Source organism: Elephas maximus, chromosome 7, assembly GCF_024166365.1.
Source record: "Elephas maximus indicus isolate mEleMax1 chromosome 7, mEleMax1 primary haplotype, whole genome shotgun sequence".
Taxonomy (NCBI): Eukaryota; Metazoa; Chordata; class Mammalia; order Proboscidea; family Elephantidae; genus Elephas; species Elephas maximus.
Window position 1 is genome coordinate 63,160,981 of NC_064825.1, and position 24,004 is coordinate 63,184,984.

At 38.5% G+C, this 24,004-nt stretch overlaps 1 protein-coding gene across 1 annotated transcript; it reads right to left on the reverse strand.

The window, feature by feature from the left end:
• Positions 1 to 10,298: 10,298 nt before the first annotated feature.
• On the reverse strand, positions 10,299 to 11,243 carry LOC126079624 (olfactory receptor 10A3-like). The gene has a single exon (XM_049890743.1). The coding sequence runs from the start codon at positions 11,241 to 11,243 to the stop codon at positions 10,299 to 10,301; it is 945 nt and encodes a 314-aa protein (XP_049746700.1).
• Between the last annotated feature and the right edge of the window lie 12,761 nt (positions 11,244 to 24,004).

A 24,004-nucleotide genomic window follows, 5' to 3' on the forward strand; every position in this document is an offset into this window, starting at 1 on the left:
TTCATTATAAATATTCATTAGGGTGTAAAAACACCTGTATGTTACTTGGGTAAACGTGACAACACTCTGTAGAAACAGACAAAGGGGTTTGGTTGAATTTTAGATGTACTTATCTTAGGTGATCTGACAATTTATGAGAACTGGCTTCAGGCTTATTGATTTCTGCCCAGGCTGAACCTGGCCAGTTATATTCAAATTTGCCTGGATGGGAAATATCCAAGGCCATTTTCCACGGCCCTTCCTTGTGATCATGATGGTTTTCAAAACCAAATAAAAAGCCCGTTTTCTGGTCATGCAAACCTGTGATTTAAAAGTTGTCTCTCTCTTTTCTCCCTCTCCCACTCTCCTCCGCATCAAGGAGTTCATTTAATCATTAATTATGCAATAAACACTGAGTGAGCACGTACCATTTTAGAGGCTCTGTACTCTCAGGCATGCATTTGGGCCCTAAGCTCAACAGAGAGATCTTCCCTGAGACAACACTACGTAAAACAGCAACCTACTCCCTACCCAAGTCTCCCTAATGCCTACCTCTTATACCTTGCTCTAACTTTTCCCGTTATCGCCAACCAACATTATGTATATAAAATAAATGTATAATATATGTAATATGTATATAATGTCAGTTGGTGATACTATATATATTTGTTTTATATATATAAAATATTTGTTGTTAGGTGTTATCAAGTCAGTTCCAACTCAAAGCAACCTTAAGTACAACAGAATGAAACACCACCTGGTCCTGTGCCATCCTCACAATTGCTACTGTTTGAGTCCATTGTTACAACCATTGTGTCAATCCATCTCCTTGAGGGTCTTCTTTTTCACTGACCCTCTATTTTACCAACAATAATGTCCGTCTTCAGGGACTGATCCCTCCTGATTACATGTCCAAAGTACATGAGGTGAAGTCTCGCCATTCTCGATTCTAAGGAGCATCCTGGCTGTACTTCTTCCAAGAAAAATTTGTTCTTCTGGCAGTCCGTGGTATATTCAAGATATATACATGTGTATGTATGTGTGTATATATATGTATACACACAAGTATACATATATATAGAAAGATGATAGGTGATTGATAGATGTACAATATATTGCTTATATATGTGTGTGTGTATATGTGTACAAACAATATATTCACAAGGCCTACAACCATCCCTGGTCAATAATACCTGCTAAACGAGTAATTTTTGAATAAATGGATATAAAAGTTAGGAAAGTACAGACTCTTCCTGAAGAAATGCAGTATCTAAAAGAAAAACCAAATTAGTAAATGACTGTATTGGGAAGCATGAGTAAAAACAAGTGCTTCAGAAATTTAAAGGAAGGAAGAATTACTTCCGAATGGGAAGGGAGGATGAATGAACACAATCACAGGATGTCTTGCATAGAAGGGTTATTAGGTAGAAAGGCTGAATTGCTAAAGTCAAAAGTTAGTAGTAGATGGCATCGTAGCACAGAAAAGAGGCCTACTGACCTTTGTGTGATGCTTTGAACCAGAACTTCATAGTGGGACACGAGGAAGTCAGGAGGCTGGAAGGACACATCGAGGTCAAGACATAAAATGTTGTCTCAAGTTCAGACCATCACCACATTAGCAGAAAGTAGAAGGCAAGTTGGCCTTATCTCTAGCTGAGTCTGACCTGAGTTATATTGTAAAATCAACTATCTTTATTAACTATAATAATTATATTTCAGATGTCAAAAAATCTCCTAAAAATAAAAAAATGGACTCTTGATGATCAAATATTTAAACCATCTCCAATGGGGAAAAAGGAGCCCTGGTGACACAGTGGTTAAGAGCTACAGCTGCTAACAAAAAGGTTGACAGTTCAAGTCTACCAGCCACTCCTTGGAAACCCTATGGAGCAGTTCTACTCTGTCCTAAAGGGTCGCTATGAGTTGGAACTGAACCAAAGGCAATGGGGTTTTTAATGGGGGAAAAAAAGAGAATAGCATGTATTCAGTGTCAAATACAGTAAAACCTACAAAAACCAGAAACTGTATAAGGCAGAAATCTGTCAGAGAAGGAAAACTCAAATATTTTCCACTAAAACAAGTAATAGAAAAGTGGTAAGATTACATCCTATCAAAGGCAGAAAACTTGCGAGACCCAGAAAAATAAAGCAGTCCCATGGAGTTCTGTTTCTCACAGGTTTCACTGTATTTAAAAGCAGATAGGTTTTGAAAATTAGAAAATTTAGAATTTTGTATAAAAATATAAAACCTTCATAGATTGATTAAATCCATGTTAGGGAACAAAACCATATTACTGCCTTCATGAGAAGCAAAGAGTAACTGATCATAAATGCTCCATCTTTCTATAACTATAACTAGAAGACCCTAATACTGCCTTGGGTAACTCTGACATGTAATACTAGGGCAGATCGCTCCCTTCTCTAGCACTAAGTTCTCTTCCAGTTATGAACTTGTAATAGTTGATGCTTAAAGGTCTAATTATCACCCAACCTTTTTTCTGTAAAGAAAAGAAAGAGAAATTAACTAGCACGCGTCAAAACCAGAGTCTACTGATTTGAATGTTTCGGATGTGGCTAATGATTCCTGAGCCATCACTTCAAAAGCATCTCTAATTATTAGTGAGGAGAACTGTAAATAGAAAGCCTGCTAACAGCCCACTCAATCAGAATCTTTGTCTCTTACTTATTGACTCTGTCTCTTTGATTTTCATGCCATTTTATCCAAAGCTTTACCTCTAATCAAAAGCCACCATCTCGTAAGTACCACTCAGTCATTCAATGCACTGATTCTAGAACATTATATGACACTGAATCACATGCCCTGGAGAATCCCTCCTGGGACAACTTGCAATCACATTATACACACTTTGCTGTATTATTGTATGATAACCAAAGAGTCTTGAACTTGGTCCCTCAGGTGTGATAGTGAATAGCACCAACTTGGAGCACAACTCCTTAAGATTTCTACAGGGAACAAACATCCTTCACACAAGAGACTCAGTTTCACCCTGACATGTCCCAACGGGACGTGAATGAAAAGGTTGAATAAATGTTAGTAGATGAGGGAAAAGGAGAGAGGAGGGGAGTTGAGGGGGTGAGCGAAGACAGGCAACTTAGAGCTGGACAGAATGGACAGTTTGTGCAACGGTAGGAAACAAGTTAAGCAGATTGAGGCCTAATATGTGAAAAGCCTGGATATCCCCCTGGAACACTTTATCTTTTCTAGTAGAAATACAAAGGCACTGAAATTTTTTGAGAAAAAAGTCATTACAGTTGATTTCATACTTACCCATTGCTGTTGAGTCGATTCCTACTCATAGCGACCCTATAGGACAGAGTAGAACTGCCCCATAGGGCTCCTAAGGAGTGGCTGGTGGATCTGAACTGCCGGGCTTTTGGTTAGCAGCCATAGCTCTTAACCACTGTGTCACCAGAGCCCCATTTCATAATTAATGCTATTTAATTTAAAGTAAAAAGTTCTGATTAGCTGTTTGACTTCGAGCATTAATTATGTTGGTAATAATTTTATTAATCTCACAGGATATGTATGCGGATCAAGGGACTCAGTCTAAACTGGCTTGAGCAATGCGTGAAACTTACTGGCTCAGTCCCAGTAAAGTGTAGGAATGGATGAATCTTCAGGCTTAGCTTTATCCAGAACTCAATGTGGCCAGGACCTGTTTTTTTCCCCCCTACTTCTCATCTCTGACAAGGTTGCATTGTCAAGGAAGCCCTCCCTCCCTGGTGACAATAAGGCTGCCAACAACACTTATGCAACAACACATCACCTCTCTCTAAAATAGGTTGTTATTCACAGAATCCAATCCAAGGACCTCTTCCAAATCACTCATGATAGTGGAATTACATACCCATCCATGAAACAGTCATGTGATCTGGGCATGGGAAATGCTGCCTAATATGTAGGTTTCATGATTCCTGTTCTGTAAGTGGAGACAGCAGCAATCTCTTGGGGACTTTTGTCATGATGACATGTCCTATTTTTTGATGTTAGTAATGGTAGCATAGGTTATGTGTACTTAGTGAGACGTCATCAAGTTGTACCATCATGATTTGTACACCTTTCTACATGCATATTAGATTTCAATGAAAAGTTTATGAAAAATATTTCAGACAGATGCTAAAGAGATAAAAAGGAAGTAATATTAATATCAAAATGCAATTAAAAGCCACACGTATTAAACTAAAAAAAAGAATTTTATAGATGCACATTCTATACAAAACAGTCAAAGGATTTTACACAGCAAAAATAAAAATGTAAAATATATAAAACTAACATTGACAAAACCAAAATATGAAGATTTTGACATAGTTTTCTCAAGGTTTGACCAAGAAATACAAATGGGAACACCTCAAAAAAAAAAAAATTTCTATATAGCAGATGGTAATGAGAGGGTAAACAGGAGACAGAAAGAACATCTTTTATCCTGATAATCATTATTTTTCTCCCAAAATATCTACCGAATATTTACACAAACTGATTATGTACTTTGTCATGAAGAAAATATCAATACATTCCAAATACTTAACAATCAAGCAGATAACATTCCAGTGTCTCTGAGCCATGTGTATGAGTTTTGAGCTTAGAATCTCAGGGGTACCCCATAACCAATTCTATGGTTGAAAAGAGAACTCTCTGGACTGCCTCCCACAAGGTACTGTCCCAACTTAGGTGCTTTTCTTCATTCTCCCACAGTTCTTTTCTGCTTCCCACTGTTGGAGGGAGATGGGACAGATGGGACTCTTCGTGTGGCGGGAAGGTGGCCTAGCCTCAGGATGAAGTTTTTCTTTTTTTAATCTGAATTTATGTTGTGAGGATTAACTTCTCTGAGGCATATTTCCTGCACTTTATGCTTTCCCTAAGCTAAGAATGCCTGCCCCTTCACAACTTTGAGTTACATTACAAACACTCTTGTTTGGTAGCAATCTGGTACAAGGTACCGTTAAGGGGAAGAAAAGCTCATTCTGCTTCATCAAATAAAATGTAGATAAAGGGTGATGAATAATGACAGGGTATTTGGAGAGAGAATAATGAGGGAGAGCTGGAAGAAGAATCAAGGAAGACTGTCTTGAGGAAATGACATTTTGAGGAAATGACATTTTAAGGAAATCTGAGGAAAGTGTAGGAATTAGCCGGTTGAAAACTAGAGTGAGAAATGCATATTACATGGAAAGAAAGACATGTTTTGACAGCTCCAGGTCAGAATGAGGTAGTGACTTCCTAAAACTGAAAGTAAACCTTGTATCAGAAAACAGTAAATGAGCCAGTGAGCAAGCTAGTAAATGAGTTAGTGAATGAGTGAATGAGCAGAAATATAGCAAGAAATCATAGGAGGTATTTACGAAAAAAAAAAATTTGCTGTTGAGTCGATACCAACTCATAGCAACCCTACAGTACAGAGTAGAACTGCCCCCATGGGGTTTCCAAGGAGTGGCTGGTGTATTAGAACTGCCCATCTTTTGGTTAGCAGCCAAGCTCTTAACAACTGCACCACCAGGGCTCCAATAGGAGGTATAGGCAGGGGCCAAATCAAGAAGGGTTTCATAGGCCATGTTAAAGATTTATGTTTCAGTTAGAAATAGAACTACCATACAACCCAGAAATCCCACTCCTCGGAATATACCCTAGAGAAAGAAGAGTCTTTACACGAACAGATATATGCACACCCATGTTTATTGCAGCACCGTTTACAAGAGCAAAAAGCTGGAGGCAACCAAGGTGTCCATCAACAGATGAATGGTTAAATAAATCATGGTATATTCACACAATGGAATACTACACATCGATAAAGAACAGTGAGGAATGTGTGAAACATTTCATAATATGGAGGAACTTGGAAGGCATTATGCTGAGTGAAATTAGTCAGATGCAAAAGGACAAATATTGTATAAGACCACTATTATAAGATCTTGAGAAATAGTATAAACTGAGAATACATACTTTTGTGGTACAAGGGGGGAGGGAGGGAGGGTGGGAGAGGGTTATTTACTGATTATTTAGTAGATAAAGAACTACTTAGGCGAAGGGAAGGACAATACTCAATACACGGAAGGTCAGCTCAACTGGACTGGACCAAAAGCAAAGAAGTTTCCAGGATAAACTGAGTGCTTCGAATGTCAGCGGAGCAAGGGCGGGGGTTTGGGGACTATGGCTTAAGGGGATTTATAAAGCAATTGGCAAAATAATTCTATTATGAAAACATTCTGCATCCCACTTTGAAGTGTTGCGTCTGGGGTCTTAAATGCTAACAAGCGGCCATCTAAGATGCATCAATTGGTTTCAACCCACCTAGATCAAAGGAGAATGAAGGACACCAAGGTCACACGATAACTATGAGCCCAAGAGACAGAAGAACTAGATGGTGCCCGGCCACAACCGATGACTGCCCTGACAGGGAGCACAACAGAGAACCCCTGAGGGAGCAGGAGAACAGTGGGATGCAGACCCCAAATTCTCATAAAAAGACCAGACTTAATGGTCGGACTGAGACTAGAAGAATCCCGGCGGTCATGGTCCCCAAACCTTCTGTTGGCCCAGGACAGGAACCATTCCCTAAGACAACTCATCAGACATGGAAGGGACTGGACAATGAGTTGGAGAGAGATGCTGATGAGGAGTGAGCTACTTGTATCAGGTGGACACTTGAGACTGTGTTGGCATCTCCTTTCTGAAGGGGAGAGGGAAGGGTAGAGAGGGTTAGAAACTGGCAAAACTGTCATGAAAGGAGAGACTGGAAGGAGGGAGTGGGCTGATTCATTAGGGGGAGAGTAAGTGGGAGTATGTAGTAAGGTATATATAAGCTTATATGTGACAGACTGACTTGACTTGTAAACTTCCACTTAAAGCACAATAAAAATTATTAAAAAAAAAGATTTATCTTTTAATTTTGAATGCAGCAGAAACCAATTACAATGTTGTAATCAGGGAGAGACATAATGAGGCTTATACACAGAAAGAAATCCTTTTTTCCCCATCCGCACTGAAAATGGTTGGAAATTATAGTGTCATCTTCAAAGCCAAGAAAGCATGATTTCAAGTATCAGTTTTCCTAGATGGCATGAAATAACAGCTGCAGCTGTTAGAATCACTGTTATTCAGAGTAGAATCAGAAACTGGGTCCATTTGGACTGACGTCTTTTGTTAAGATTATTAAAATATTTGTATAATAATAATAATATATCATATATAATATTATTATTATTATACAAATATAACATATAATATAATATAAATTTGTATAATAATAATAATATAATAAATTATTTGGTAATAAGTAAGATTATTACCAAATAGAAAATTAATATGCCTCTAAAATCATTATATCTGCAACCAAACCTTGCCAATACAAGCTTCTGTTTATCACCAGCAGAAAAGGCATAAGTGAGGGTGGACTTCAGCGATGTTCCAAAGTCTAATGATCGCCCAACAAGCATGAATCTCTCAAGAGCAGAGATTATTTCAGTCAACTGTGGATCCCCAGGTACAGGTCACATTAACAGTCGTGCTTAACAAAAACTTATGAATCAATGAATGAATGAACAAATGCTGGGTCTTTAGGCTTTTGAAAACAATCATGTGTGTGTGTCTAAGGCCCTATTGAACCGGTTCCTTTAAAATCAATGTAATAGAAATTTCAGTACACCAAGAGACAGAATCCAGTTAAAGGATTTGCTGGTGCCTACTTAATGACCTACTGAAAAGAATGTTATACAACATTCAGATATTACTCACACTGGTTTTAACTCTGTGATGATGAAATTTCTTTCTTTAAAAAATTCAGTTTCGCACCTTCACTTCTCATTTTTGGCAGAAGTAGTTGTCAATTAAAAATGGTTTTTCCCACAACTGAATGACAGCTTCATGTTGGAACAGTATTTTAACTCCTTTGTTACAATCCCTGGAGCAAAAATTAAGGGCAATAGGAAATCATGCGATGTACATTCAATAAACGGGTCTGGCTCTATTACCTAATACCACTATCAGGTGATGTTGAGTTGATTCTGATTCATGGTGACCCCACGTGTCTCAGAGCAGAACTGTGCTCTTTAGGGTTTTTAGTGGCTGGTTTTTCAGAAGTATATTACCAAGGCTTTTTTCCATAGCACCTCAGGGTGGACTCAAACCAACAACCTTCCAGTTTGCAGCCAAGCACATTAACCATTTGCACCACCCAGGGACTCACTGTCAACTAATACCACTATTAAAATAGTTAACAAGCATGAAATGTTCCAAATGTTGCAAGATTTGAAGTTACTCACTCTGGGAAAGGTTGCACAAATAGCGTTGTAATTCAAGGACCACAGAAAATAACAATTAGTTAATCATATTTGCTTTCCACAAAAAGAAGGAAGGAAGGACAGGAAGGAGGGAGGGAAAGAGGATGAAAAAAAGTACCAAAGGAAGGCAGAAAAAGAATCATTCATTGTTTAGGACGTGTTTGGGGAATTTGGGGCCTACAAAGGAGAATTAGATGAAAGTCTCCAAAAACAATGGTCTATACATGGAAAAAACAACATTACTATTGTCTTAGTCATCTAGTGCTGCTATAACAGAAATATCACAAGTGGATGGCTTTAACAAAGGGAAATTTATTTTCTCAAGTCCAATTTCAGGGTGTCAGCTCCAGGGGAAGGCTTTGTCTCTCTGTCAGCTCTGGAAGAAGGTCCTTGTGATGCATCAGTCTTCCCTTGGTCTGGGCAAATCTCTGCACAGAGACCCTGGTCCAAAGGATGCACTCTGCTCCCAGCACTGCTTCCTTGGTGGTATGAGGTCCCCACTCTCTGCTTGCATCCCTTTCTTTTTGTCTCTTGTAAGATAAAAGGTGGTGCAGGCCACACCCTGGGGAAACTACCTTTACTTTGGATCAGGGATGTGACTTTAGTAAGGGTGTTGCAATTCCACCCTAATCCTCTTTAACTTAAAATTACAATCACAAAATGGAGGACAATCACACAATACTGGGAATCATGGTCCACCCAAATTGAGACACACATTTTTGGGGGGACATAATTCAATCCATTGACAAGTATCAAGTGAGATTTCGAAAAAGTTCTCATTTGTTCTCTGATCACTAATATTGGATGAATATTTGGCACGTACATAGAGAAATACAGCTTTGGATTATAATCTGTGTAAGTCCAGTTTGGTCATCTCCCCCAAAAATAGCTGCACATTTTTATTCATTTATGAAACAGATTTTCACTCTAGAAGTAAAAGTCTTATCTCTGTAGGTCTCTTGAAGTTCTAACCAGTTAGTGAAACTGAGTGGGTCATCGGGTAAGTCTGACTACTTACATTCATTTTGAAAAAGAATTCTCCAATAGCCACCAAAATTTATAAGCACATGTACTCATTGCCCCATATGTATCACTTTGAGAAATCTATCGTACAGAAGTAAAATGCATCAGGACATATGAACATAAGCAACTAGGTGTTTATTGAAGCACTGTCTAATGGCAACACTCTAGTAACAACCTGGATGTCCGTAAAAATGAATGCGTGAATAAACTGTTGTATCATATGCTACCACCACCCATCTGTCAGTCTGTCATACTGTGGTGGCTTCTGTGCTATGATGCTGGAAGCTATACCACCAGTATTTTAAATACCTTCAGGGTTACCCAAGGTGGACAGGTCTCAGTGGAGCTCTAGACCAAGACAGACCAGAAAGAAAGGTCTGGTGATCTACTTCCAAAAATTAACAAATGAAAATCTTATGGATAGCAATAGAACATTGTCTGACATAATGGTGAAAGATGAGCCCCCTAGGTTAAAAGACATTACACAATAGCCACACAATGGGCTCAAGCATATCAACTATCACAGAGGTGGCACAGAACGGGACAAGGTTTCATTCTGTTATACATAAGGTTGCCATGTGTCAGAGCCTACTCCATGACAACTAATGATTAAAACAACAACAACATATGAAAATTATATGTCTATGAAAAGGAATGGCCACAATTTATTATTGAAAGAGGGGGAATACCCCTTATATGTTATCAGACTTGAGGAACTCAACAAATTAAACATACTCATACCACGAAGAAGCCCTGGTGGTGCGGTGGTTAAGAGCTCTGCTGCCAACGAAAAGGCCAGCAGTTTGAATCCACCAGTCACTCCGTATAAATCCTATGGAGCAGTTCTACTGTGTCCTCTAGGGTCTCTTTCAGTCGAAATCCACTCAACAGCAGTGGGTTTTGTTTTTGGACATACTAAGAAGGCAATCTGTTTACACCATTTATTAAATTTAAATAGAGGGCAGTTGGGCAGTGGCCAAATAGCACGTGATTTTTCAACAGTCAGACTATGTGTAAAACCATTTTTCTTCGCCATAATTTCATCAAGGCTCTTTTCATCTCAGTGTTTCGCAAGCTGTAGATCAGTGGATTCAGCAGAGGGGTAAGCATTGAGTAAGCCAATGACATCAGTTTCTTGGTTTCTGGTGAGTAGCTGGCTTTGGGTTGTAAATATGTCATATTGGCTGTGCCATAGAAGAGGGTCACAGATGTGAGATGAGATGCACAGGTGGAAAACGCCTTTTGCCTCCCAGTGCTTGATGGCATCTTCAGGATGGCAAAGAGGATTCGAATATAGGACAAGAGTATCAGCAAGAAAGGGACCACGACAATTAAAATAGTGCCTGTAAACGCATACATTTCAAACAAGAAGGTGTCAGCACATGCAAGTTCTAGCACTGGAGGGGTTTCACAAGAAAGATGATTAATTTCATTGGGGCCACAAAAAGGAAAACTAAACACCCATGATGTTTGCAGAGTGGCAACCACGAAACCTAAAGCCCATGAGGATATAGCTAATTTCATAAAAACCCTTTTGTTCATAATTATTGGGTAGCTCAGAGGATGGCAGATTGCAACATATCGGTCATAAGCCATTGCCCCCAGGAGAAAACATTCTGTCCCACCAAAAAGAAGAATGAAATACATCTGTGCAAAACAGCCAGCAAAAGGAATAGTCGCTTTCTCCGTGGAGAGGACCACCAGCATTTCAGGCATAATAACTCCACTGAAACTCACTTCCACCACAGATAAGTTCTGGAGGAACAGGTACATGGGAACATGAAGGCTCTGGTCCAGGGAGATGACAACGATGATGGTGGCATTTCCTATCAGGGTCACCAGATAAATAACCAAGAAGATCCCAAAGAGCTGCTCTTGGAGTTCAGGAAAGTTAGAAAATCCCAAGAGGATGAATTCAACCACAGAGCTTTGGTTTTGCCTTTTCATTTCAGTAGCGGAGCATATGTTGGTCTATGGACATAGTATATAAATTATGAAGTCACAGTCCAATAGGCGAGAGTTCGCATCTGCATTCACCGGAAAAATTCTTGGCAGAAGATGTAATAACAATCCCATGCTGACAGAAATTCAGGTTGGCAATTTTGGAGGATGGCCAATTACTTGGATTAATGAATCTTTCAAATATAAATGAAGAATTCTGGCTCAGAAACCTTGTTTGACAGTTACAAAATGATAGAATTCTACTACGAGTTGTAGATTATGTAGTTTGAAAATTGAACATATCATTAAAGCAAACACAAATACTTGACAACTTAGGTTTTATTCCCATAATATTGCTCTATGTATCATTTATTTTCCTCAATTTTATATTAATATAGAATTTAAGACCACAAAAAAAAAGTGTTAAAAAGTAGGCAAGTGTTAAAAAGCAGCCACCAAAAAATTTATAACAACCTAATAATTCAAAGTTACAGCAAAGTTGATATACATTTATTACAAATATTAGGTTCAAAACACTTGTACATTCCTTGGTTAAATATGACAATACTCAGCAGAAACACACAAAGGAAACTGAATTTTGGGTGTACCAATCTTAGGTGATCTAACAACTGTACGAATTGGCTTCAGGCTTATTGATTGCCCAGGATGGACCTGGCCAATTATATTTGGATTTGCCTGGATGAGAAAATTCTGGTGCCAGTTCTCTACAGCCCTTCCTTGTGACCATGACAACATTAAAGTGGTTTGCAGAACTTAGGAGAAAACTGCTTTTTTGGTTGTTCTAAACCTCTGATTTAAATTTTGTTCTCTCTCTCTCCTCTCTCCCTCTTATCAAGAGATTCGTCTAATCATTACCATTTTTGAAGCTCTGCACTCTCAGACATACATCTGAGCCCTGAGTTCAACAAAGAGGTTTTCCCTGACACAACAATCATAAAATGGCAACCCTTTCCCTACCCAGGTCTATCTAACGCTGACCTCTTACGCCTTGCTATTTTTTCCCATTATCACCAACTGACATTATATATATATGTGCAATATGTTCACAATGCTTACAATAGTCACTGGCCCATAATAGCTGATAAACCAATATTTGTTGAAAAAATGAAAATAAAAATTAGGTAAATCCAGACTCTACCTTAAGGAACACAGTATCCAAAAGAATAATAAAACCAGTACACAACTCCATTAAGAAGCATGACAAATAAAAATGCTTTGCAAATTTAAAGAATGGAATGATTTGCTTCTGAATAGGGAGGGAGGGTGAATAATTGTAACCCTAGAATGTCTTGGGTGGCAGGGTCACTAGGAAGAAGGAAGGCATGAGGAGGAAGGCTGACTTGCTCAAGTCAAAAATTACTGGATGACATCTTAGCATAGGATAGAGGCCTATTGACCTTTGCACGATGCTTTAAAAACAAGTAGAATTTCAAGGTGGGACATGAGGAAGTCAGGAGGCTGGAAGAACATGTCAAGCTGAAGACATGTAATGTTGTCTGGAGTTCAGATCATCATCACATTAGCAGAAAGTAGAAGGCAAGTTGACTTATTCCTGAGTTGGACCAGAGTTATACTGTACAATCAAAGGTCTGTAATAACTATATTTTAGATGTCAAAATCTCCTAAAATTAGTAAAATGGATTCTGTAGGACCAAATATTTAAAACCTACATCTAATGGTAAAAAATAAGAACAACATATGTTCAGTTTAAAATACTTAAAAGCATATAGATTTTGAAAGTTGGAAAATTTAAGGTTCTATACAAAAATATAAAACCTTCATAGAACTGATTAAAAAAATGATATGGAACAAAACCAAATTATTGCCTTTATAAGTGGTAAAGAGTAACTGACCACGAATGCTCCATCCTTCCCCTATAACTAGAAGACCCTAATGCTGCCTCGGGTAACTCTGATATGTAATACTAGGGCAGATCACTTCCTTTTCTAGTACTAAGCTCTCTTCCACTTATAAACTTGTAAGATTTGGTGATTAATGCATGCAAAATGCTTATAGATCTAATTATTACCCAAACTTTTCTCTGTAAACAAAGAAAGAGAAATTGACTAGTATGCATCAAAACCAAAGACTACTGATGTGAATGTTTCGGCTGTGGCTAGTGATTCCTGCTCCCTGAGCCATCACTTCAAGAGTATCTCCAGGAAGAATGAAGAACACTGAAGACACAAGGTAATTATGAGCCTAAGAGACAGAAAGGACCACGTAAACCAGAGACTACAGCAGCCTGAGACCAGAAGAACTAGATGGTGCCTGGCTATAACCAATGACTGCCCTGACAGGGAACACAACAGAGAACCCCTGAGGGAGCAGGAGAGCAGTGGGATGCAGACCCCAAATTCTTGTAAAAAGACCAGACTTAATGGTCAGACTGGGACTAGAAGGACCCCTGAGGCCGTGGTCCCCAGACCTTCTGTTAGCCCAAGACAGGAACCATTCCCAAAGCCAACTCTTCAGACATGGATTGGACCGGACTATGGGTTGGAAAATGATACTGGTGAAGAACGAGCTTCTTGGATCAAGTAGACACTTGGGACTATGTTGTTTTCTTCTGTGTGGCGGGGAGATGAGAGGGCAGAGGGGGCCAGAAGCTGCCCAAGTGGACGTAAGGAGAGAGAATGGAGGCAAGGGCTGTGCTATCTCATTAGGGGGAGAACAATTAGGAGTGTATAGCAAGGTGTATGTAAATTTTTGTATGAGAGGCTGACCTGATTTGTAAACTTTCACTTAAAGCACAATATAAAAATTAATTTAAAAAAAAAAAAAAGCAAGGTGCAGAAAGTAAGTACATCATACCACATATACGTAAGAAATACTTGGAACAATTCTGGAAGGGTAGACAAGAAACTGGTAGCAGTAGTAAAGGAAGCTTTCACAAAGGAAGTGTTGTATGGCCTTGAGTTTTGAGAGAAAGGCAGGAAAAGTATCTTAGGCAGGAGAAACAGCATGGGCAAAGGCAGGGAGCCTTGGGTGCGGTCAGTGCTGGGGAAGTGGTACGTAGTATTTCCCCTGCCCCAGGGCTCAGATTCCAGTCCTCTCCATGATGGCTGTGGCTGTGGCTATTTGGAGGCCATATTCCCCGGGCTTCAGAGATAACAGTACAGACCCACTCGCTCTGGAGAAGCCAGAGGAGACGGTGACGTAGGAGTCTCAACTGTCTCAGAGATGACTCAAACCAAATGGATGGGTCACACGCCACTGAGCCCTCTAGTCACAGGACACCATCCACTAAACCTGCCAGGCTGCCATTTACCAAGTTATGGTGGACAGATTCTCAGGTGGCCCCGTGATCTCCATGCCCTAGTATAATTAAGACAGAGGTCCCCAGGCTGTGAAAAATTCCATTGCCTCAAGCAGTTTGCTTGGCATGCCTGGGAGCTTTACTTTAAAATCCTGGTTCCTTTGCTTGACACCCCCTGTAGCTTTACATTGAAATCCTGGTTCGCCTCTCCTTAACTGCTGCCCAAAACTAGAAGAAATTGGCATAAACCGGTTTAGGCCTCATGTTGATGCTCAGGATAACTTTTTTGCTCATTAAATACCTCATACATAGTAACTTCCTCTCCTCTAGGTGTTTAACTACCATTTTTGAGCATGAGATGCGCGAAGTTACATGTAAACCCCATTGTGCCTGCATAGTGTGATTAAGAGTGTTGCTGATGTAACTTGTATGAACTTCCTACTTGTATATTCTTTAAAAATAACCTTGCCTTTCACCCTCACTGAGCAGTCTTGGTGGCAGCAGCCCCAAAATTTCCTTTCTGTGTGCAGCAGCCCCTTTCCTTTCCTTTCTTAAAGGTGCCTTCCACCCTCCAAAAAAAAAAAAAAAAGAGCATCTCCAATTATCAGTGAGGATAACTGTAAATAGAAAACCCATTAACAGGTATTCAAGTAGAATTTTTCCTTCCTTACCTACTGACCTACCTCTTTGATTTTCATGCAATTTTATCCAAATTTTTACCTCTAGTTAAAAGCCACCATCTCATAAGTACAACTCAGTGACTCAATGCACTGATTCTATAACATCATAGGACTGAATCATATGCCCTGGAGAATCCTTCCGTGGAGAACTTGTGATCACTCTGTAGACAATTTGCTGCATTATTTTATGATAACCAAAGAGTCTTGAACTGGGCCCCTCAGATGTAAACACTCAATAGTACCAACTTAGAGCACTACTCCTTAAGATTTCTACAGGGAAAAAGTACTCTACACACAAGAGACTCAATTCCACTGTGACACCTCCCAGTAGGACATGAAGGCAGAGGCTGAATAAAAGTTAGTAAATTGGGGAAAAGAGGAGAAAGGAAGGTGAAGTGAGGGGGTGAGCAAAGACAGGCAACCTAGAATTCAACAGAATGGACAATTTGTGCAAAAGAGGAAAAGAAGTTAAGGCAAGATTGAAGCCTATTTGTAGAGAGTCTGGATGTCCCCACTAGAGCTTTATGTTTTCTAGTAGAAATGTAGAGACACCGGAAATATTTGATAAAAACAAGTCATTACAGTTGATTCCAGACTTATAGCTATTTAAATTAGAGTTAAAAGATCTGACTAGCTGTTCCAATTTGAGCATTTAGTGTGTTAATAATTTTATTAATCTCACAGGATATGTGTGAGAATCAAAGGACTCAGGGCTCAGTCTAAACTGGCTTGAGCAGAGTGTAGGGAAGGATGTATCTTCAGGCTTGGTTTTATCCAGAACTCAATGTGGCCAGGACCTGGTTTCTGTCTTCTAATTCTTATCTCTGCTTTCCTAGAGTAGGTTCCATTGTCAAGGAAGCTCTCCACTGCTGGTGATAATAATGCTGCCAATAACACTTAGGGAACAACACTCATCTCTCTTATCTGTGTCCAGTGGAAAATGTACCATTTATCCCAAAGAAAATGGGTTTTTATTCACAGAATTCAATCCAAAGAGACCCTCCCCAAATCATTCACCATGAAGGGATTACCCAGCAATGTTTGAACCATTCATGTGACCCTGGGATGGGAAATACTGCTGAAATATAATTAGAATCATAAAACTCTTATAAGAAAACATAGGGATAAATCTTTGGGACCTAGTTTTTGGCAATAAATTCTTAGATATGACAACAAAAATCCAAGCAACAAAAGATAAAATAGGTAAACTAGACTTCATCAAAATTAAAAACTTTTACGCATCAAAGGACTTTATCAAGGAAGAGAAAAGACAAAGTACAGAATGGGAGAAAATATTTGGCAACATATATCTGTTGTTCTTCCTAGGTACCATCAAGTTGGTTCTGACTCATAGCAACCTCATGTACAACAAAACAAAACACCGCCCAGCCCTGCCCGTCCTCACAATGGTTGCTATGCTTGAGCCCATCATTGCAGCCACCTTGTCAGTCCATTTTGTTGAGGGTTTCCTCTCTTTTACTGACCCACTACTTTACCAAGCATGATATCCTTCTCCAGGGACTGGTCCCTCCTGATAACATGTCCTAAATATGTGAAACAAAGTCTCACCATCCTCACTTCTAAGGAGCATTCTGGCTGTATTTCTCCCAAAACAGATTTGTTCGTTCTGGCAGCCCATAGTATATCCAATACTCTTCACCAACACAGTAATTCAAAGACATCTGTTCTTCTTTGGTCTTCCTTATTCATTGTCCAGCTTTCCCATACATATGAGGCAATTGAAAATACCATGGCTTGGGTCAAGTAAACCTTAGTCCTCAGAGTGACATCTTTGCTTTTTAACACGTTAAAGAGGTCTTTTGCAGCAAATTTTCCAATGCAATATGTGGCTTGATTTTTTGACTGCTGCTTCTGTGGGCATTGATTGTGAATCCAAGTAAAATGAAATCCTTGACAAAGTCAATATTCTCTCCATTTATCGTGATGTTGCTTACTGGTCAGCTGTGAGGATTTTTGTTTTCTTTATGTAAGACTGTAGTTTTTGATCTTCATCAGTAAGTGCTTCAAGTCTTCTTCACTCCCAGCAAGCAAGGTTGTGTCATCTGTATATCGCAGGTTGTTAATGAGTCTTCCACCGATCATGATGCCACGTTCTGCTTCATATAGTATAGCTTCTCAGATTATTTGTTCAGCATACAAATATGAGTAAGTATGGTGAAAGGATAAACCCTGACACACACCTTTCTTAATCTGAAGCCATCCAGTATCTTCTTGTTCTGTCTGAACAACTCCCTCTTGCTCTATGTACAGTTCCCTCATGAGCACAATTAAGTGTTCTGGAATTCCCATTCTTCACAATGTTATCCATAATTTGTTATGATCCACACAATAGAATGCCTTTGCATAGTCAATAAAACACAGGTAAACTTCTTGCTGCTATTCTCTCCTTTTAGCCAAGATCCATCCAACATCAGCAATGATATCTCTCATTCCGCATTCTCTTCTGAATCTGGCTTAAATTTCTGGCAGTTCCTTCTTTATGTCCTGCTGCAACTGTTTTTGAATTATCTTTAGCAAAACTTTACTTGTGTGTGATATTAATGATATTGTTCAATAACTTCCTCATTCTGATAAGTGTTTAATATCTAGGATACACAAAGAACTTTTACAACTCAACACCTAAAGGACAAACAATTCAATCCAAAAAATGGACAAAGGACTTAAATAGACATTTCACCAAAGAGCATACATAAATAGCCAATAAGCACATGAAAAGATGTTTAACATCTATGATCATTAGGGAAATAAACATTATAACCACAATGACATACCACTTTGTACATACTAAACCTAAAAAGTCAAATCTGTTGTGGTGAAGTTGATTCTGACTCATGGCGACCCCATGTGTTAGAGAGTAGAACTGCACTCCCTAAGGTTTTAAAGGCTGTGAACTTTCAGAAGCAGATTGTCAGGCCTCTCTTCTGAGGCTCCTGTGGGTGAGTCAAACCAACAACCTTTCAATTAGTAGACAAGTGCTTAACCATTTGTGCCATCCAGGGACTCCTTCATACATATACTGGGAAGGCTATTTTCAGAAAACAAAAAAAATAACAAGTGTTGGCAAGTATACAGAGAAATTAGAACCCTCATGCATTGCTGAAAATAGTTTGATGGAACCTTAGCAAGTTAAACATAGAATTACCATAAAAACTAAAAAACCTGTTAATGTTGAGTCAGTTTCAACTCATAGCGACCCCAGGACACAGCTATTCCACTCCTAAATATATACCCAAATGAATTGAAAGCAGGGACTTGAACAGACACTTATACACCAATATTCACTGCAGCATAATTCAAAATAGCCAAATGGTGGGGACAACTCAAGTATCATCAACAAACAGATAAATGAATGAACAAAATGTGGTATCTACACAAAAAACAAAAAACAAACCGGTTGCCATTGAATTCAACTCATGGCAACCTCATATGTTTTAGACTGGATTGCCAGGCCTTTCTTTGGAGGCACCTGTGGCTGGATTCAAACCACCAACCTTTTGGTTAGTAGACAAGTGCTTGACTATTTGCACTATCCAGGGACTTCAGAGTAAATATACACTGGAAATATTATTTAGCCATAAAGAGAAATGAATTTCTGATACACACTAGGACATGGATGAACCTGGAAAACATTATGCTAAGTGAAATAAGTCAGACAAAAAATAAAAATATTGTATGATCCCACCTATGTGAAATATCTAGAATAGGCAAATGTATAGAGTCAAAAGCTTATTATTAGTGGTTACCAGAGGTGGGAGGGAGGGTAGAAAGAGAAGTTATTCCTGAAGGTGTACTGAGCTTCTGTTTGGGTTGATAAAAAAATCTTTTGGAAATAGTGGTAATGTTTGCACAATATAGTGAATGTAATGAATTGAACACTTAAAAATGGTTAAAATGGCACATTTTGTGTTACATATATTTTACCACAATAAATTTTTTCAAAGAAATAGATTTCTAAATAACTTGTAAGTCATGAAGAAAAAAAGGAAATTAGAAAGTACTTTGCACTGAATAATAATGAATCATATTATGCATATATGACACAAAAATAAGATTGAGCAGTAATGAACTAAATGTGCACCTCAAGAAATTAGATACAATCAATAAAATAAACTCAAAGAAAATAGACAGGAAATTACTAATAAAGAAACATAATTTAATGACATAAAAAATAAGCATACATAGAAAATAAAAAAGGTCAAAAGTTTATTCTTTGAAAAGTCTAATAAATTATAAATGCCTGAAAAGAGAGAAAGAAATTATTTTTAAAAATGAGGCAAAATGCATACTAGTATAAAAAGATATTCTTGAAATAGTGAATGAGGCAAACAGGATGCAAACTCTCCTTCTATTTTTATGAAAAGAAAATACATGTACACACACCAGCATTTTTACAGACATAGGAAAAATCAGGAATAATGAGTATGAAACAATTTAGAGTGATTACATCTAGGTGCCACCACTCGCCTTTCAGTTTGTCATATAGTGATGGCTTGCCTGGTGCTGTGATGCTGGAAGCTATGCCGCCAATATTTCAAATACCAGCAGGGTCACCCATGGTGGACAGTTTTCAATTGTGCTTCCTAAGACAGACTAGCAAGAAGAACCTGGCAATCTACTTCTGAAAAAACTGGCCAGTGGAAACCTTATGAATAGCAATAGAACGTTCTCTGATAAGTGCCAGAAGATGAGCTTCTCAGGTTGGAAGTCACTCAAAATATGACTGGGGAAGAGCTGCCTCCTTGAAGTAGAGTTGACCTTAATGATGTGGGTGGAGCAAAGCTCTTGGGACCTTCATTTGATGATGAGGCACAACTCAAAATTAGAAGAAACAGCTGCAAATGTCCATTAATAATCAAAGCATGGAATGTACAAAGTATGAATCTAGAAAAGTTGGAAGTTGTTAAAAATGAAATGGAATGCATAGATTGAAATCCTAGACATTAGTGAGCTGAAATGGACTGGTATTGGACATTTTGAATCAGACAATAATATGGTCTACTATGAAGGAAATGACAAATTTAAGAGTAACAGCATTGCATTCATTGTCAAAAAGAACATTTCAGCATCTATCCTGAGGTACACTACACTGCTGTCTGTGATAGGATAATATCCATATGCCTATAAAAAAGATCAGTTAATACGACTATTATTCAAATTTATGCGTCAACCACAAATGCCAAAGATGAAGAAATTGAAGACTTTTACCAAGTTCTGCAGTCTGAAATTGATTAGACATGCAATCAAGATGCATTGATAATTCCTGGTGGTTGGAACACAAAAGCTAGAAACAAAGAAGAAAGACTAGTAGCTGGAAAATATGGCCTTGGTGATAGAAATTATGCTGGAGATCACATGATAGAATTTTGAAAGGCCAATATGTTTTTTCAACAACATAAATGATGACTATACATGTGGATTTCACCAGATGGAATACACAGGAATCAAACTGACTATATCTGTGGAAAGAGACAATGGAGAAGCTCAGTATCATTAGTCAGAACAAGACCAGGGGCCAACTGGAGAACAGACCATCAATTGCTCATATGCAAGTTCAAGTTGAAGCTGAGCAAAATTAAAACAAGTCCATGAGAGCCAAAGTACAACCTTGAGTATATCCTCCTAATTTGGAGACCATCTCAAGAATAGATTTGGCACATTGGACAGTAATGATCAAAGACCAGACAAGTTGTGGGATGGCATCAAGGACGTGATACATGAAGAAAGCAAAAGGTCATTAAAAAGACATGAAAGAAAGAAAAGACCAAAATGGATTTCAGAAGAGACTCTGAAACTTGCTCTTGGATGTACAGTAGCTAAAGCAAAAAGAAGAAATGATATAGTAAAAGAGCTGAACAGAAGATTTCAAAGGTTGGCTGTAGAAGACAAAGTATTATAATGAAATGTGCAAAGACCTAGAGTTAGAAAACCGAAAGGGAAGAAAAAACATATCAAGCTCAAAGAACTGAAGAAAAAAATTCAAGCCTCATTTTGCAATATTGAAGGATTCTATGGGCAAAATACTGAACGGCATAGGAAGCATCAAAAGAAGATGGAAGGAATACACAGAATCACTGTACCAAAAAGAATTGGTCAATGTTCATCCATATCAGGAGATAGCATGTGATCAAGAACCAATGGTGTTGAAGGAAGAAGTCCAAGCTGCAGTGAAAAACAAGGCTCCAGGAATTTACAGAATACCAATTGAAATGTTTCAACAAATGAATGCAATGCTGGAAGCATTTACTCCCCTATGCCAAGAAATGTGGAAGACAACTACCTAGCCAACCAGCTGGAAAAGATCCATATTTGTGTCCATTCCAAAGGAAGGTGATCTAACAGAATGGGGAAGTTTTCAAACAACATCATTAATATCACGCAAAAGTAAAATTCTGCTAAAGATAATTCAAAAATGGTTTCAGCAGGACATCAACAGAGAATTGCCAGAAATTCAAGCCAGATTCAGAAGAGGATGTGGAATGAGGGATATTTGGCTGATGTCAGATGAATCTTGGCTGAAAGAAGAGAAAGCAGCAAGATGTTTACCTGTATTTTATTGACTATGCAAAGGCGTTCTATTATGTGGATCATAACAAATTATGGACAACATTGCAAAGAATGGGAATTCCAGAACACTTAATTGTGCTCATGAGGAAACTGTACATGGAGCAGGAGACAGTTGTTCAAAGGTGTGTCAGGGATGTATCCTTTTACCATACTTATTCAATCTGTATGCTGAGAAAATAACCTGAGAAGCTATACTATGTGAAGAAGAACATGAGATCAGGATTGGAGGCAGATTCACTAAAACCTGCCATATAGATGACACAACCTTGTTTGCCGGAAGTGAAGAAGACTTGAAGCACTTACTGATGAAGATCAAAGACTATAGCCTTCAGTAAGACTACACCTCAACATAAAGAAAACAAAAATCTTCGCAGCTGGACCAGTAAGCAACATCATGTGAAGAAAACATTGAAGTTGTCAAGGATTTCATTTTACCTAGATCCACAATCAACCCCCATAGAAGCAACAGTCAAGAAATCAAACAACATATTGTATTGGGAAAATCTGCTGCGAAAGACCTCTTAAAAGTGTTAAAAAGCAAAGATGTCACTTTGAGAACTAAGGTTCACTTGACACAAGCCATGGTATTTTCAATTGGCTCATATGTATGGGCGAGCTGGACAATGAATAGGGAAGACCAAAGAATTGATGCCTTTGAATTATGGTGTTGGTGAAGAATATTGAATATTCCATGGGCTGCCAGAAGAATGAACAAATCTGTCTTAAAAGAAGTACAGCCAGAATGCTCCTTGGAAGCAAGGATGCCAAGACTTTGTTTCATGTACTTAGGACGTTATCAGGAGGTGCCAGTCCCTGGAGAACGACATCATGCTTGGTAGAGTAGAAGGTCATCAAAAAAGACGAAGACCTTCAATGAGACGGATTGACACAGTGGCTGCAATGATGGAGTCAAACCTTGCAACAATTGTGAGGATGGTACAGGATGGAACAGTGTTCATTCTGTTGTACGCAGAGTTGCTATGCTCATTTACACAGCGTTGCTAAGAGTAGGAACCAACTCAACAGCACCTAACAACAACACATCTTGGAACTGGGAGTCAGAGTGGAGATATTCTTGAGAGACCCTAGCCATTTGTTTATATGTCTATATCCTCTCAGAATTAAAATTAATGAACTCATTTTTCTAGAAAAATAAAATAAAATACAGCTTTTTAAAAATAGAAAATGAGATCAGATTTTTTAATCACAAGGTAAAGGTAGCACTGTCCTCCTTGAAGTTATCCTCAAACAACAATTTTAATGAGAAACCTAAACCTCATATTAAAAAAAAAAACTAGGACATATTTTAACCTACATTACAATATATGAAATGAGCTGCCAAACACAGTGGAGGTCAAAACGTGGTGTGTGAAGATTCAGAAGGGAGCCCACAGGGACAATTCACACAAAGCTAGAGGAGCCTATCTAGAGATGTGGTCCCTAGATCAGCAACAGAATCATCAGAGAACTTGCTAAAAATGCAAATTTTCAAGCCAAACTATAAATCTTCCAAAATAGAAAGCTTTGATGCAGGGCCAGGCAATCTGTGTTTTAACAGACCTTCGTGTGATTCTGATGTGCACTAAAGTTTGAGAATCACTGTAAGTGGCATACCTTGGAGGACAAAATTAATAACCTTGTTTGCAACAATGAGAACGGGATTAGTGGGCTAGCAGTAAAGACTTGCTTGGGTCTGCTTTAACACAAAGGAGAAGCAGATAGGCACGGATGAACAAGAATCACACAAATACGCCATGGTTTCAGGAAGTAATCTGTCAATAAGATAATATCAGGTAATATGAGCTGCAGTTATCTGATGCCAGGAAAGCAGTACAGGAAAAAATAACAGTATTATAAAGAATTAAGTGTGTTATACATCTGTGGCCTCAACCTTTGAGGTTCATACAAATCACCTGGGGATCTTATTCAAAGGCAGATTGTAATTTAGTTAGTATGGGGTGAGGCCTAAGATTCTATATTTTTAACATCTCAAATGAAAACTATGTGTCTGGTCCACAAACCACAATTGAGCAGCAAGTTCATAAAGAACTTTATTCTTAAAAAATTATTCTTAGCCATGGAAAATTCCTGCTGACTTGCAACATGGGCTGGCTCCTCCTTCACACAAACATCCTGCAGATAGCTGGTCCAGAAAGAACTCACCATGCTTAAACATGGGTGATAATTAAAAGTAAGTCAGTATCAAAATAACAAATAGAAAC